General features: G+C 39.4%; 1 protein-coding gene across 4 annotated transcripts in view; it reads left to right on the top strand.

Annotated features, from left to right (window-relative positions):
- LOC138196465 (disks large homolog 4-like) overlaps positions 1-13,928 on the top strand; it is a 68,637-nt gene that overhangs the window by 37,149 nt on the left and 17,560 nt on the right. For all 4 annotated transcript variants that reach the window (XM_069146518.1, XM_069146515.1, XM_069146519.1 and 1 more), the window contains exon 3: positions 4,797-4,853. In XM_069146518.1, coding sequence (XP_069002619.1) covers positions 4,797-4,853 — 57 coding nt within the window. The remainder of the gene's footprint in view (positions 1-4,796; positions 4,854-13,928) is intronic.

Consider the following 13,928-nt stretch of genomic DNA (forward strand, 5'->3'; position numbering starts at 1 on the left):
CTTGGTCCCAGTGGACTTTTTTTTGATCCAGCACACGCTTAGGGATCAGTAATTAACCGTTGATGGGTGTGCTGTTTATTATGGTGATGAGGCAGGAGACTTACTCCTTGTTCTAATACCCACAATCATGAGTCTGTTTAAAAGAAAATATAAAATGGGATGTGTGCCCTCCAGTGTTTCATTTCCATTACTTGACAAATACAGTCAGTGCCCAGAGGCTTTTAGTATAAATCAGTATATCTGCGTTAACATGCAGGAAACATAATTTTGTTTTCTAACAACAATGGCATCTTATGTACAAATTGAATATGTTAAAAGCCTCTTAGATAAATACTATTAAAATGTATTTTTATATCTTTGATGTTGACATTACAAACCTCAAACAATACATGTATAATCTTCTACTGCCAAGTCTTACATAGCGCTCTATTGTCCAAACTCTATGAGGTGGTGACATGTCTCTTATGATCCTGACCATGGGTGGTGCAGTTTATTCCGAGTCACTGTAAATCCAACATAAACATCCCGGCCGCTATAAATACTCACTAATGCAACAATGTTAATTAATCCACAACTGAAAAAAGTCCCCAACAAATGCATTATTTACTCCTTTCTGAGTTATGTTGTGGAAATTGCCTAGCTATAATGTATTTGTTTCAGAAGATGAGCATGTTCAGTAATATGCTCATCATGCAGAAGCAGGGTGGGGAATTTAGAAATTAGTAAATATTGACATTGTTTTGGTCTTTTCAGGGGATTTGTGCAGAAGCCCTGACAGCTCAATGGATGCAAATGGACAAAACACAAAAAAATTAAGAAAGAATCTTGACTAATTTGATAACAGAAGCACAGCATTTAGAAAAAGACCATTGCAAATACTGAAAGCCGCACAACCAAAAACCGAAATACTGCAGAGTTAACAGCAGGAAACCTGAAATCTGAAATGTTAATGAATAAAAAGCTTGTATTTTTGGTCATTTACAAACACGGCTGACGTATAGTTGACTTGAGTCAAACTTTTCAGGAGCTTATAGTTGTGTGTATATCAATCACTTTTTAGTGTTCTCTCGGATCATTTGCTTTTAAACTCACTTCTAGTATAGCGTGCATTAAATTCTGGTTTGCATTAGTTTGTTTTGTATTTTCTGTATCTGTAGCTTGTTTCTGTGTTTGGTTGTGAGTGGTGAAGATGTGTTTTTTTTTTGTTTGCTCTTGTTTTGCCTATTTGCATGTTTTTTCTTGAACTACAGCGTGTTGAGCTCTCGGGGTCACTGCAGATTTGTTGTCTGGGAAGATACCTTAAAGTGGTTATAATATTTACACTGCCCTGAAGTGTTGGTAGTACAAGTGTGGGCAGTCTGTAGCACAAACAGATGTCCATCAAAATGCACCAGCGGGAGGCTAAGACTTCAGTCTGGGGCTGTCATTTGAGATGTTTGATTTTTCATAATGGTAACTCCTAAAGCAATTTATTATAATCAGTGGAGGTGCATTTTGCTGGATGTTTTCTTGCTTATCAGTCAGTCAGTGTTTGTATAATATGATTTTCTACCTTTAATTAGCTCCATATTATTCCTGTTTATCTAGGATGCTTCTCCTGGGCCTGAGAGCTTTCTCAATTTTTTTTATGTTGTTTTACCGACATATCAGCAACTGGTTACATCTAACATGATTGCAAGAATACATTATAATTTTATACAAAATATAAAGTTACATATTACCATATTAGAAGTAAAACCATATATTACTGTGTTGTGTGGCCTCACGATATTTCCCGTCATATTATGTGCTGTACTGTACTTGATTTAGATTTCCAAACACCATGAACTTGAAGATAAATCAGCCCTTAGCTCAGCTATGTTTATAATTATTTCAAACTAATCACATGATTTATCTATATTCCACATAATAGTCTATATTTTGTCTCCTGGGTAGGTAACTAGAGCAGTGAAGTCTAAAGCACTACGACAAATCAATTAATCTGGCACAAAAAAAAAAAGCAAAATAAACTAACATTTACAGTGGAGTGAGTCTTTAGACCTTTAAGCTTATAGTTATGTTGTTTCCTACTTTTTTTTTACATTTGCTTATGGAGGGATATGTGGTTTGAAACTATAGGCTGCAATAGCAGTTTTTTTCACATCACTGCTCCAGACGTACAGTAGGTAATACGTTTGTGCAAAATAGTCACCAGTTCTATAAAACCATAAAGCCGAGCTACATCAGAGAGGAGTGTCCCATCTCTCTCAAAGTGTCTAATGGGGACTTTGTAGATTTCCCTCATTTGCACAAATTAAATTCTGGTGCACAGTCGGTGCACTAAATCAAAATGTGTGACATATAATACTGTCTTCTAAACAGCAGTGACATAGTATTCAAATGTATGTAAAATATATGAAGTGGTGGGAAAAAAATAGAATTGAATTATAGCAACAGTAGCATTGTTGTTTGAGACACCTACACTGCAGCAACATTCTGTCTTGAGGATATTTTCCCTATCACATGAAAGGCAGCATGTTGATGTTGTTCACAATGTTTTGGGAACCAGGATTGGCCTTATTTCTATTTCTGGAATACTGCTATTATTTATGAAGTTTTGTGTTTCTCTTCAGGGAGAGCTGAATGCACTATGAAGTACAAAGGTCTGGACTCACTTAGTTCAAAGTGAATTGTGTGCAGCACGTTAAGGGAGTGGTACGCATCCTTGAATACTTGTGAAAACAAGTATATATAAAAATGCAACTCAATCCTATAGGCTGATGGATGACTGTGGGCAAACACTGATGGAGCCACTCTGTTCTTTGTCCTGCTCAGACTCATGTCAGTGATCATGATGATACTGTGCTCTCCTGTATTCCGCTATATCATGAGGAACACACAAGTATCAACACCAATATCTGATTAATTACAATGCAAAATGATTTTGAGTGAAAATATATGAAATTATTTTTGAAATTACATTACATCAGTTATTCTGATGCTAGCAGCAATGGCGATGAAGATAATGAGGGTTGTTTTCTTTTGCTATTTGTTGGTCACGATTTTAATGAAGAGTTGTGGGGAATGATGATGAATCTGACGATAAAAGAAATCTTGATGAAGAGGATGATGATGATGATGACAGCAACGCCTGGTTAATCCCAACTCTGTTACTCCTTCTACTATTGCTGCTTCCTCACACACTGTCATGATGACTTCATGGTTTCTCAGCCTGTTCATCACTGTGTGACCGTCAGTGCAGCCCAGTATCACGCCAAAGCGTGTAACACATCCAGCGGTGTAAAAGAGGATATCGTGTCAGTGTCACATTTTGCCTCACAGAGGTGTGAAAAGTACACGCATGTATGAGCATGGAAGAAGGAGGTCATGTGACGGAGTACAAATGGTGATGTATTGCGCACGTTGGGGGGTGTCTGGATGGAAAAAACACAGGACTATCATCTGGGAGATCAATGTGTGAGTATGTGAGGAAGCAAAAGTCAGCATGGATCTCTTAAGTAACGCAAGTTCCTTACTGTGCGTGTGGAAATATTCAATTTACATACGTACGTAACATAACTCTCGTGGACTGACAGGAGTATGACACGTTTTGGCGTGGTACCGGGTTGGTCGGCCCTTTTCCTAAATTATTGGTTGATAAGGTTGATCCCTGCACCCCTCTCCCTGCTTATGATTGTGTGCTGGCAGCAGAAAGGTTAACAAATTTGACTTATAAGCAGGTTGCCTGTTTGAAACTCTTCACCTCAGAGGAAAGCCTTGGTAAGGATAGCGTGATTAAACAAATTAGTGATACTTAAAAGCTTGTCTTTTCTACAACTACTGCTGACTTGCCATTGAGCAGCGCAAGTCCAAAATGTGTCCAGTGGAGAATTTAATTGGAGGCCATGTCTATCTTAAGAAAGAGGGGTGCACAGATAGTGTCTGAAAATATCAGAATCAGCATGAATCCACCTCCCAGGTACTGTACTGGATCAGCAAATACAGCTGCCCCAACATTCATACTTTAATGACGTGCTTTGTTGCAAATATAAAACTTTTCCAGTGGGAAGAAGAGTCTCTCCTGACATGTGAGAATGCTGCACTGCTGCTATTTGTAAAATTCATAGGCAGAGGGTGTATTGTTTAGGGCAGCAGCTTCAGCTGTGCAGAGCAATCCATTCTGTTTTAACAGGCATTAATAATCCCAATGTTTTTTATTGGTGATATAGTTCTGACACAGTTTTTCATCATCTATATACTATCAATGACTAGTGGGGAACAAGAGATGCTCGATCATTAATCATGTTATGTTGTGTGCTTTCTCTTTCTATAATCAGTCCTGATACATATTTGTGGTTTATACAAGGGCCAGTGCATAATGCGATCAAAATCAAGGCAAGATCAATTGTGTAATTGTTCTGAAGCAGTTGTAGTGTGAATATCATTAAATCTAAAAGACTGATGTATTTTGTAAAAAGGCGTGGACACACAGTGTTAATGTTTTGCCATGAGTGTCCCCTTTAATCCAGATTTCATGCAACACAGCGCTCCATGCTGTCTATGTGGTATAATGCTGCAAGTTAACAAGACTTTTGTTTACGGGATGTGTGTCATACATTCAAAATTATGGCTATAATTACAGTGTGGGTCATTGAACTATCATATTCAAAGCATATAGTGTACGCTTATAGTAGATTCCTGAAAAATATACAGTATCAATATTCATATTTGGTAACTGAAGGAAAAAACAAAGCGTTGCCCGCTGTACTCATCCACATGTCCTGCACAATTATCCTCTCCCTTCTGTTATTTTTCAGCCTGTGTTGATGTCTACGGGACACACTCCAATGTACACCTCCGCTGTTTCCACACTGGTAAGACCACAGCAATTCGCGTTGCTCCGTCGATGTGAACGTTATCAGTATCATCATCAGTCATCATCATCAGTGTGACTTTTTTATTTTTTTTATTTCCTCGTCCCTTGCCCTTGTTGGATTCGGTGTCCCCTCGACGGCTGGCTGTCTGATTGCAGAGAGACAGCTGCCCATTCATCGCCATTTTATCTGTGCTGCCAGAGTATGAGGTCATCTGTTTCCTGATCATATCAGTGGTTTTATACTCATTGCCATTCAAATCCCCTTTGTCTAACAGATTTGTTCCGCTTGCACTCAATGACTATTTTTGGGCCTGAAATCACATAACGGGAACTAAAAAGTTTTTAGATGATGAACTTCAGTCACACTATAATGTTTCATTCATTATTCCCTCTCTTTATATTTGAGTTTCTATATTCTAAAGCAAAAATACAAACTATCACATTCCTGCATTTAAGCTCATATGCAGTGAATGTATCAAAAACTTTGGGGATCCTGTGTCAGTGTGAATATTCTGGATCCTTCGCACACACAAAAACCTATCTTGAAATATGTAAATCAGTCGGAAAAAGGATGCATGACGCTCTGAGATTTGAGTACAGATTAAACTCATTTTAACGCGTGTCATTGTTCAAAGTGTCATGTGGCATGATGGACAGTCTGAAGTCATAGTTTTTGCAGGACAGACTGAGACCTGTAGGTGTCAGTGTTAGACTGTGCAGTGACTTTCATAACCTTGAAAGATAGGAATGCTGCTTCCTCAAAATAATTTTTTTTTTATGACCGGACAGGTTGCATTAGCCTCATGTGCCATTGCAAGGCAAAATACGTATAAAATGACAGAAAGTCATACTAAAGTGCCATTATGTATTCCTTCCTACCTTTAACAAAAAAACAAAAAACATTTATAAACTTAAGTAAGTATGAATAGAAAATCTGAACTCAAAGCACGTTAACAGGAATTATTGTTACGTGATCATTGAAATGAGGGCACTACAGAATCTGTCTTTCTTCATGTTTGTTACACTCTTGTAAATACTCATTTGTTGTCTTTGTGTAATTGCCCTGACTTTGAACACACCCCATCTAATAGTGCATGCTTCAAATTAAACTGTTTACCGTATTGGACATTCTGCACCCTTCAGCATAAAGTCATCAGTACAAAAAATGCCTTTGTGTACATCTCCTCATACATATACGAGTACAAGTACTGCCTTCTGTATGCATTCAATTTTCCACACTGGTTGGCTAAAGTGTGCACTGTCTTCAAGATGCATTGCGGTAATGCCTTTGTGCGTGGATGTCTTTGCAGCCAGCGTAGTGCCGGTGTGGTTGTCATTGATGTGTAGGCGGTGTCGTCAGTCTGTCTCTTTATTGCTTTAATGGTGTGGGCTTTGCCAGTACCACTCCGGGCCCCATTGATTTATGGGTAGGATTGTCTCGGGGAAGCACTGCAATGGTTTGGCAAGTAAGAGGAGGTCTTTGGGTTATGTACATGATTTAGCAAAGAGGTGCTTTAGCTTCCAATGACATCAATTTTTTGTGTAATGTAATTGGAAATCTTTTTTTCACACTGCACAGAACTTCTGATATTGATCTGTGATGAATCTTCCCCGGCTCCTACTCGATACGACTTTTTAAGTCTGCATAAATACACGTGCTGTGACATTATGTGGTGCGGCTGGGTGCTGCTCTTACTGCTGTTATTTGACTCAAAGTTTGTGTTCTAACAACAAACAAAGGATCCAAATAAAGGCCTCTATAAGTCACATTGTATACAATAACATATTCTTCTTTTAATGCAAAAGAAGTTTTCATAATGGACAGCATACACATCAAAGCCAATATACCTGTGACAGGCCGATAAAAATCCACTGATAAATAGGTTGCGTTTTACTAAACTTTTGTTAAAAAGGTTGCTTTGAAAAACTCTGGGGGGTGGGAGGGGGGGGGGGGGGCGCGCTAATGAACCATAAAGCAGTCCCTCTGGGATTTTACAGATTATTTTTGTGATGGTTGCCATCAAAGACACTTGATTTTGCGGTGGCTTTTCTCAAAAATTGCAATGTAATATACAGTTTTAAGATATTTTTCCCATTTAAATTGCAGAATAAAAATAGCAAGTCAAGGACAAAAGAATTGCAATTTTCTTTTCAACCACTACCTAATAAAGAGCCATATTATGTAATCTTACTATGATAATATGCATCACAAACGTTCGAATCTTTTTTCTTTTTAACTTGGAGAGCCTTGGTCTGAGTTACAAAAAAAATTATAAAAGTAACTGTAACATAAAATACAGTGGCTACAATCTTCTGCAAAACAATAAGGGCTTTAAAAGCTCTTTAAGTTCTATTAATTCGACACATGGGCCTACTGTAAGTACAAAAACAAAGTGCAGTCTTTTCCGACTGGAAGCATGTATAAAACTAATTAAACATATTCCTCATTCCCAGGATGAGACTACATTTCCCATAAACTCTATCACTTCTGTTTTTTCGGTCAGCCGGCGTGCGGTTTGTGAGATGGGCAGAGGAGCCGAGCCTGGCTGACTAATGACATATTCATTTAGTTAGTTAAGCAAGTTTTCTTTGGAAAGGCTTACTTTGTGCTGTAATACCATCAGCAGAGCTTCTTTTGAGGACCTTTTTTGTGGAAAATAATTGCAGGAATTTTCTAAAATTGCAAGCTCACGCAAATACCGAGAAGATTGCTTGAATTTGTATCAATTATTGTGATTGCAAGACCACAATTTCCTGGAGGGACTGATGAAGTCTTAAACCCTCAGTGGATATTGCAATACGTTTGCAGAGAATCAAATAGGCTTCAAGTTATTGAGCTAAACTTGGCTTCACAGAGTGAATCTGAAAAAAAAATACCACAATTACTCCAAAAGCAATCTATGTCTTCAAACTTGCATTCATTCTGTGTATTCTGGATGAAGCTCATTCACATGCTAACTACCCTGAAGGCAGCACTGTAGCTTCTTCTTCTTCCTTCTCCCTTTGATTTTATTCACCGACAGAGATCTGTCTCAAAAACGATCTCATGGTTTAACTGTTTCTTTTTTACAAAATATATAAGGTACATTTATCGTGATAGATCGCAGTTCTTAAACTGAAAACACAGCGTTTATCATTACCGTTTATCCTTCACCTGATGAGCCCAGAGTGAGAACCAGCAGGCAACCAAGTGTTTACTGACGACTCTCACCAACCAGTTGATGTTATGCTCTGTTTCTTCCAATGAAAAAGGATGCGTATCACTTTCTCTCCTCTCTAACCGCAGAACTGTTCCAGTATACATTATACTTTTTACACAAATCCTCTTCAGACAATACAGTCGTCTCTTCTACATAAAGGCACTCTTTTTAATGTAAGGATTCAATTACTGTTTTCTGTAGTGCTTCCCCCAAGAGCTCTCCATTATACCCTCCCTTTTCTTTTCCGCGCTCTTGTCTGGTCGGTATCCGGTTTCTATCTTCATTTTCTCCGTCCTCCTTACTTTTCTTTAATAAATGTTTAAATATGTCCCTGAAGCTTCGGTGTAATTACTGTGCAGCCTCAGCTCAGGTCCTGTGGGAAGGGGAAAGGAGGGGGGCAGAGGAAGAGGAGAAAAAAAAAAATGCATACAGATAGAGGAGGAGAGAGCTGTTCATGCTGACTGGTGGAGTACAGCATAGAAAGGCCCTCGCAGTTGGAAGGGTGAGAATATTAGATAGGTAAATGGAGGGATTTTATTTAACAGAATGAGAACATCAGCTGACAGCTTGTCCTTCAGCACGTCCTTACATAAGTCTGTTCAGTGTGGACACCTTTCTCTCTCTCTTTCTCCGTGTGTGTGTGTGTGTGTGTGTGTGTGTGTGTGTGTGTGTGTGTGTGTGTGTGTGTGTGTGTGTGTGTATGTGTGTGTGTGTGTGTGTGTGTGTGTGTGCGAGTGTGTACACAGTGTATTACAAGCCTGTCGATCCATCTGTCTTTCAAAAAGAGAGAACTTGAGCAAGCTGTGTGGAAAAGAAAAAAAAGCTCACTATAAAATTGAATGCTAAGCTTTTTCCTGTTAGCAGTTGTGTGCCACCATATAGGCTACACCCTCCGTTTAACATTTTATTCAAGGTAAAGAAAAATAAATGGTGAGCCATGTTTCCTTTTCAAACACTCTACCCTTTACTACACCTTAACTCGCTTTTAAGAGTTCGGCCATGAAATGGCGCTGAATTCATAGCAGAATGGCAGTAGGTAGGTAGGTAGGTAGGTATTTACTTTATTAATGTAAGCAGTAATGCTCGACTGTAATGCCAAGGGAGGTCTTGGATTAATATTATTACATTTAACGTAATATTGATGAGGCAACCTAAAACGATCAGATGTCAAGCTGCATTTTTCACCCTTGCCGTCACTAAGGTGTTGGAATTTTACTATTCTGATTGAGTGCAGAGCTCGGGCTTCCAAGCCTCCAGTCTCCTTCTCCGTTTCAAGTGCTCCCTAGGACAAGTCGGGCCAGTTTGAGCTGCTTGTCCTTCTAAGTTCAGTCACAGTGTAATTCCTCCCCCTCTCACATCACCAGCACAGACATTATACAGAGAGACAGCTAAGTAATTGCCATCAAACTTTCCTGCTCGCTCCTCTTTGCCTCAGCAGCGGGGATGGGAGGGGTACAGTACAGAACAGCAGAAAATATGAACTGCGTTCTCACTGAGCACAGACCAGTAGCAGGCAGGCACCGCTATCGCAGTCCCCCGCCACAGAGGACGAAGGATGGAGGGATCTGCTTGCAAATGCAAATTTTTTACTCCGGATGGGTGATTTCTGAAGACAGGACGAGGGGCTTTCAAATAAATAACGAGCTGTTATCAGCGACGAGTAATTTTTATAACTCGAACCTTGGTGGATGGAGCTGGGCTTCCTCAAATGAAGACTCGGCACCGACTCAGCGAGAGGAAGACTCTAATTGGGCTCTTTCTGTGATTCTAGACTTTAAATTGTTTGAAGGTGTTTCCTATGTCTAAAGCATGCTATCTAATGTTTTATTTAGACCGAGTTCAAAGGGGATGTGTTAAGCGGAAATAGATTTCTTTTATTCGAGTCATTCTGGACGCTCTGTGTTTTCTGACCAACTGTTATGGCACAGCCTCTACCCGATGGCTCACTTGGCAACTACGCTTTTGTGCAACTATGTGGTGTTTTTGAAAGCAGATGCTTGGAGAGCGTACGCTAACTCTTCCAGCGCACTCTTAGTGGGCGTGTTCGTCATTTCGTGAGGCGAGCAGGCTTCGCATCCCAGTGCCAACGATTGTAATTTCGAAGCACAATGTTCATGTCTGTGTGGTACGCCAAAAAGATGGGCTGCCGACTCCTCAGCAATGTTCGGAAAGCCAAGAAGCATCGACATCACAGGATGGTAGGCATGTTTTAAACATGTTTATGTTGTTTACCATGATTGTACCTCAGTATATTTGGAGAAATCTCTATGGAAACACCATTGGCACATGAGAGTACATTGGATTATGTTGCTTTTATGGTACAAAGGCTTTGTTTTGTCTGCACGGATACAACGCTCAGGCCCAGGCTGAGGCTGCTATTAAGGCCAATGATAGACATTTTAATTACGGTGAGCCTGAGTAATCAAATCTAGTAATGCTAATTAAATCCTGGTCAGGCCGTGTTTGTGTGTGTTTGTGTGTGTGTGTGGTAAAGGAAATTTGTGAGTCCTGCTCTGATGGTGTGAAGGTGCTGTTAGTATTTAAACAAAGCTGTACGCGAACACCAACTCTGCATTCTCAGCACTCCATACTCATACGAGGGATATAATGAGGAGCCAATAAGGGAGCAACGGCCTCATGTGACATCCAAATTAATCTCCTGTCACATCCTGTACTACAATACTACTACAACACACACACACACACACACACACACACACAAAAGCAAAGAGGTCGCTAAAAAAAAAAAAAATCTTCCGATCTGGCATCCAGAAACCACAGCTAAGTCAAAAAACACTTCACACAAGTCTTGTTTTCTCAAGTCTTTGGTACCGTTATCTGCCTCTTTCTTCTTTTTTTTTTACCAGAAGAGCAGCGATTCAAATACACGCAAAAATTGTGTAACACTCATAATGTTTGCCTCCTAAATTGTTGCTGTAAAACCTCCTGTCTTTATGAACACATATACAACATTATAGTTTGACATTGCGTATTTCAGTAGAGGTCATTATCTTGCTTATTGACTGGATGGCTTCTACATGTTAAAGTTGCTGCAATGCTTGCAGGACATGCAGGACATGCAGCCTGAGAGCCTTCTGATTCTATTGAATCATTATTTGCCCAATTAATCTCAACAGGAAAGGCAAAGAAAAAAAAAAAATTCTTAGGCTTGACTAAACGTTATTTACCTACTACAACCCAAAAAAATGTCCATCAGGCTGAAAGCGATTAACCGTGTGAGCGTGCACAGGATGGGTTGTGAAATGGGCATGTTTGCAAGTGTGTGTGTGTGCACAGAGCAGCATCACTCAGATGATCTAAAGAAAGGGAGCATGAACAGTGCAGTATGTTTAGTTGTAAACCTGACAATAATTCACTTATTCAAATCTTAATAAGGAAAATAAATTATTTCAAACACTGATTTACTGTTCTGTCGCTCCGTTTCTTGCTTCAATACAGCATGCTAGAATATTGATGCGCATTCTTTTATTTAGGAAATTATCAAATCGTACTGTCACACAAAACACTGTCAAATCTATCGCTGGGTCAAAAGAAAAATCTGAAATTAAATATTTTTGTGTTATTTCTATTTAAGTGTGTGTATTCTGTATATTAGCCTGCTGCATATAAATCCAGTAAAGCGTCTGAGTGTGAATGGATGGTGGTGCAGCCTGTAGAGACATGGCAGAGGTTGGCTGAATAGGTGGTGCTTAAATAGAGGTGGGCAGGAGAGAGCCAAACACTAAATCCTAACAGCCCTGATGCTGAAAGACTTGACAGAGCAGAGAGAGCGAGGGCTCTGTCAAAATCCCTGCAGGGAGACTGCCTGCACTGGGCTTAGATTTCTGCTGGCTATACTCATTATTTCTCTCTCTCGATAAGGGTGAATTTGTCGTAATGTTCAGCAGCACCGCCCCTCGGACGCATCTACGTTGTGTAGGTCTGAACAGGCCCAGTTGTAATCGAACAGCGAGCAGTTAAAGCACTCTGACAATTTGTGGAGAGCTGAGGGAGAGTTTTACATTCTTCCCTTACGTGGATGGGTGTTTTCTCATAATAATGGCAGATATAATTAGCATCGTTCAAAGCTGCTGCTGCTGATTTCTAATGATAAAAGCAGCTTGAAGAGTAAAACGGTGGCTTTTGAGAACGGGCTTTCACAGCACTTTTTGAATTTGGAGAATCGCAGATGTAATTAATAGCCAAAATTACAACATTTACAAATATGATATACTTTATTGTCCCCATGGGGAAATTTTTCTTGAGCAAGAGTTGCTGCATGTAATAGAATTCTGCATTTTGGACATGACATTATTCCTAAAAAACATGGTTTAAGGCTTAAGTAAAAGTGTTATTGCGTTATTGTGTGACCTTGGCATGATTCAGATCCAAACTAAAGTGTCAAAACACCACAGCTTACTATAGGTTAGCTCGACCCCCATCTACTGCAGATAATGCCAATGATTATGGATACAACCCCACTTATACACTTATACACCTTCTCTTTTCCCGCAACCACATATCTACCATGACACAATGGAACTGCTATGATAAGTCAAAATGTCTGCTGTTAAAAAGGCCCACTGAAAACTACCAACAAAAAGCTCCATAAATATGTTTGTCACGTGAATTACGCCGTTGTACAAATAAACTTTTTAAATATTCATGTATTGGAGTGAAAATATGATAATGTGATCGTGAACTGTTTTGCAAAAGGAGGGAATTCCCCCTTGCCTTGCTTCAGACATACTGAGTGTAAATTTAATTTGCAGTGATATAAAATTGAGGAATTGAGAAGATTTTAGGATATGAGAAGATGTAATGAGCAGATGGTTTGCATTGTTCTGGATAAGGACATGATTTCCAAAAACACTAAATGCCTGATAAAACTGGTGCTTCAATGTTTCCTTAATACAACTTGGAGAAAAGGCTCAAACAGTACTATAGTGTTTTATACATGTATACGAATTCAAATTGTGTAGTTTTCAAGGAAAAAAATGAATAAATGAACAACAGTAAGTGTTGCCGCTTTTAGTGCAGTAACAGAGTGAGTGGAAAAAATAACTTCCCATTGTATCACATAAACATCACTGAGTAGAAATGTGAACTTGTTTTTCTCAAAAGCTGTGAAAATGTGTTCAGTTTGGCTGCGCAGTTGTTTGTGTGTGTGTGTGTGTGTGTGTGTGTGTGTGTGTGTGTGTGTGTGTGTGTGTGTGTGTGTGTGTGTGTGTCAGAGCTGTCAGGTGTGTGAAGGTCAGCGGGCTGATTTTATGCTGCTGTTTGCTGTTCTGTAAGCACTTTAGATGCACAATGTCTTTTCCCATGCTAATCAGCGCAGCAAAGAACAGCAACAGAAACAAATAGAGGAGTTTAAACGGGCAGTCAGACTGGAGTATACTGTACTATAATGGTGTATTTACATCTTCCAACATCAGATGCTTTGATGATGAGAGTAAATCCTGGAAAGAAGCATGAAAGACTTAGGATGTAACAAAAGAGGACAAATACAAAAAAAAAAAAAAAAAAAAAAAAAAGTGTGCAGAGGTTAGCTGTGATACTTCAGAGAAGCTGACAGAAAAATCTTGGCAGGTAAACCCAACCCGAATCAATGCCAAAGAATCCTGTCCTCTCATTGACTTGCTGTCTTCACTATTATTTTCTATATCACTTTGTTCCTGGTGAGTAACTTGTTGAAATGCTGAGATTCAGTCTGGCTTTACACTTCGCACACATCCTAATGGTTCGAGACACACGTTACTCATTGAGGATAATTGGGCTAACTGTGCTGTCTGTCACTGCCTTGGTACCAAGTTAGTGTGTCTACATCATCCTCCGAGTGTGCTGGCAGATTGCCACCATGTGCTGTCAGTGTG

The sequence above is a fragment of the Embiotoca jacksoni genome, unplaced genomic scaffold (assembly GCF_022577435.1).
Source record: "Embiotoca jacksoni isolate LCO1_2020_lvr unplaced genomic scaffold, fEmbJac1.0.p SCAF_13, whole genome shotgun sequence".
In the NCBI taxonomy this organism is placed as follows: Eukaryota; Metazoa; Chordata; class Actinopteri; family Embiotocidae; genus Embiotoca; species Embiotoca jacksoni.